The sequence below is a fragment of the Rhea americana genome, unplaced genomic scaffold (genome assembly GCF_003343005.1).
Source record: "Rhea americana isolate MKP2758 unplaced genomic scaffold, rheAme1 scaffold_420, whole genome shotgun sequence".
In the NCBI taxonomy this organism is placed as follows: Eukaryota; Metazoa; Chordata; class Aves; order Rheiformes; family Rheidae; genus Rhea; species Rhea americana.
This window is the reverse complement of record NW_028186558.1, coordinates 332-1031: the sequence shown is the minus strand read 5'-3', so window position 1 is coordinate 1031 and position 700 is coordinate 332. Positions and strand designations below refer to the sequence as shown.

Below are 700 nucleotides of genomic sequence, written 5' to 3'. Positions count from 1 at the left end.
TGGCAACGGGGAGGCCCGGGGAGCCCCCGCCCCGGCCGCCCCAGGGCCCGACCTGGTGCCGCCACCGGAAGAGGCTGGCGGTGTCGATGTTGGGGTGCGTCTCGTCCTCATCGTCCGACACCTCGATGTGGTCCCAGACGCTGTAGTCCACCATGACGCGGCGGCAGCGGCGCCCCGGGCCCGGCTCCTCCGGCCTCTTCTGGAAACCTCCAGCGCCCGCGCCCGCCCACTTCCGCCCGCACACGCACGCACTTCCGCCCGCCGCGCGCGGCCGGGGGGAAGGCGTGGGAGAACCCGGAAGCGCCGCGCTGCGGCGGCGCCACGGCGCATGCGCGGCCGCCTCGCCCTGCACAAAGATGGCGCGCCTCTTAAAGAGACACGCACACACGAAACGGGGCGGGCGGGGCTGCGGGTGGCCGCTACCCCCGGGAGCCACCGCGGCCACCCTGGCCGTCCCGACCCTCCACTCAGGGCGGTCACCCCAGGACACCCCCGCCCACCGCCCAGCCAGCCCCCGCAGCCGCCCCAACCCTCCATCCCATCAGTCCACCACATCCCACCACCACCATGACCCTCCATCCCATCCATCCACCCCTTTCCACCATCCCATCCCACCACCACGACCCTCTATCCCATCCCTCCACCTCATCCCACCATCTGACCCTCTGCTCTGACCCTTCATCCCATCTGTCCACCTTGT

The 700-nt window shown here is 72.0% G+C and overlaps 1 protein-coding gene across 1 annotated transcript in view; it reads right to left on the bottom strand.

Annotated features, from left to right (window-relative positions):
* CDC37 (cell division cycle 37, HSP90 cochaperone) overlaps nt 1-238 on the bottom strand; it is a 5820-nt gene extending 5582 nt beyond the window's left edge. The window contains exon 1 of the mRNA XM_085315158.1: nt 53-238. Within this exon, the coding sequence (XP_085171284.1) occupies nt 53-154 (102 nt within the window). The 5' untranslated portion in view covers nt 155-238. The remainder of the gene's footprint in view (nt 1-52) is intronic.
* Nucleotides 239-700: the final 462 nt, after the last annotated feature.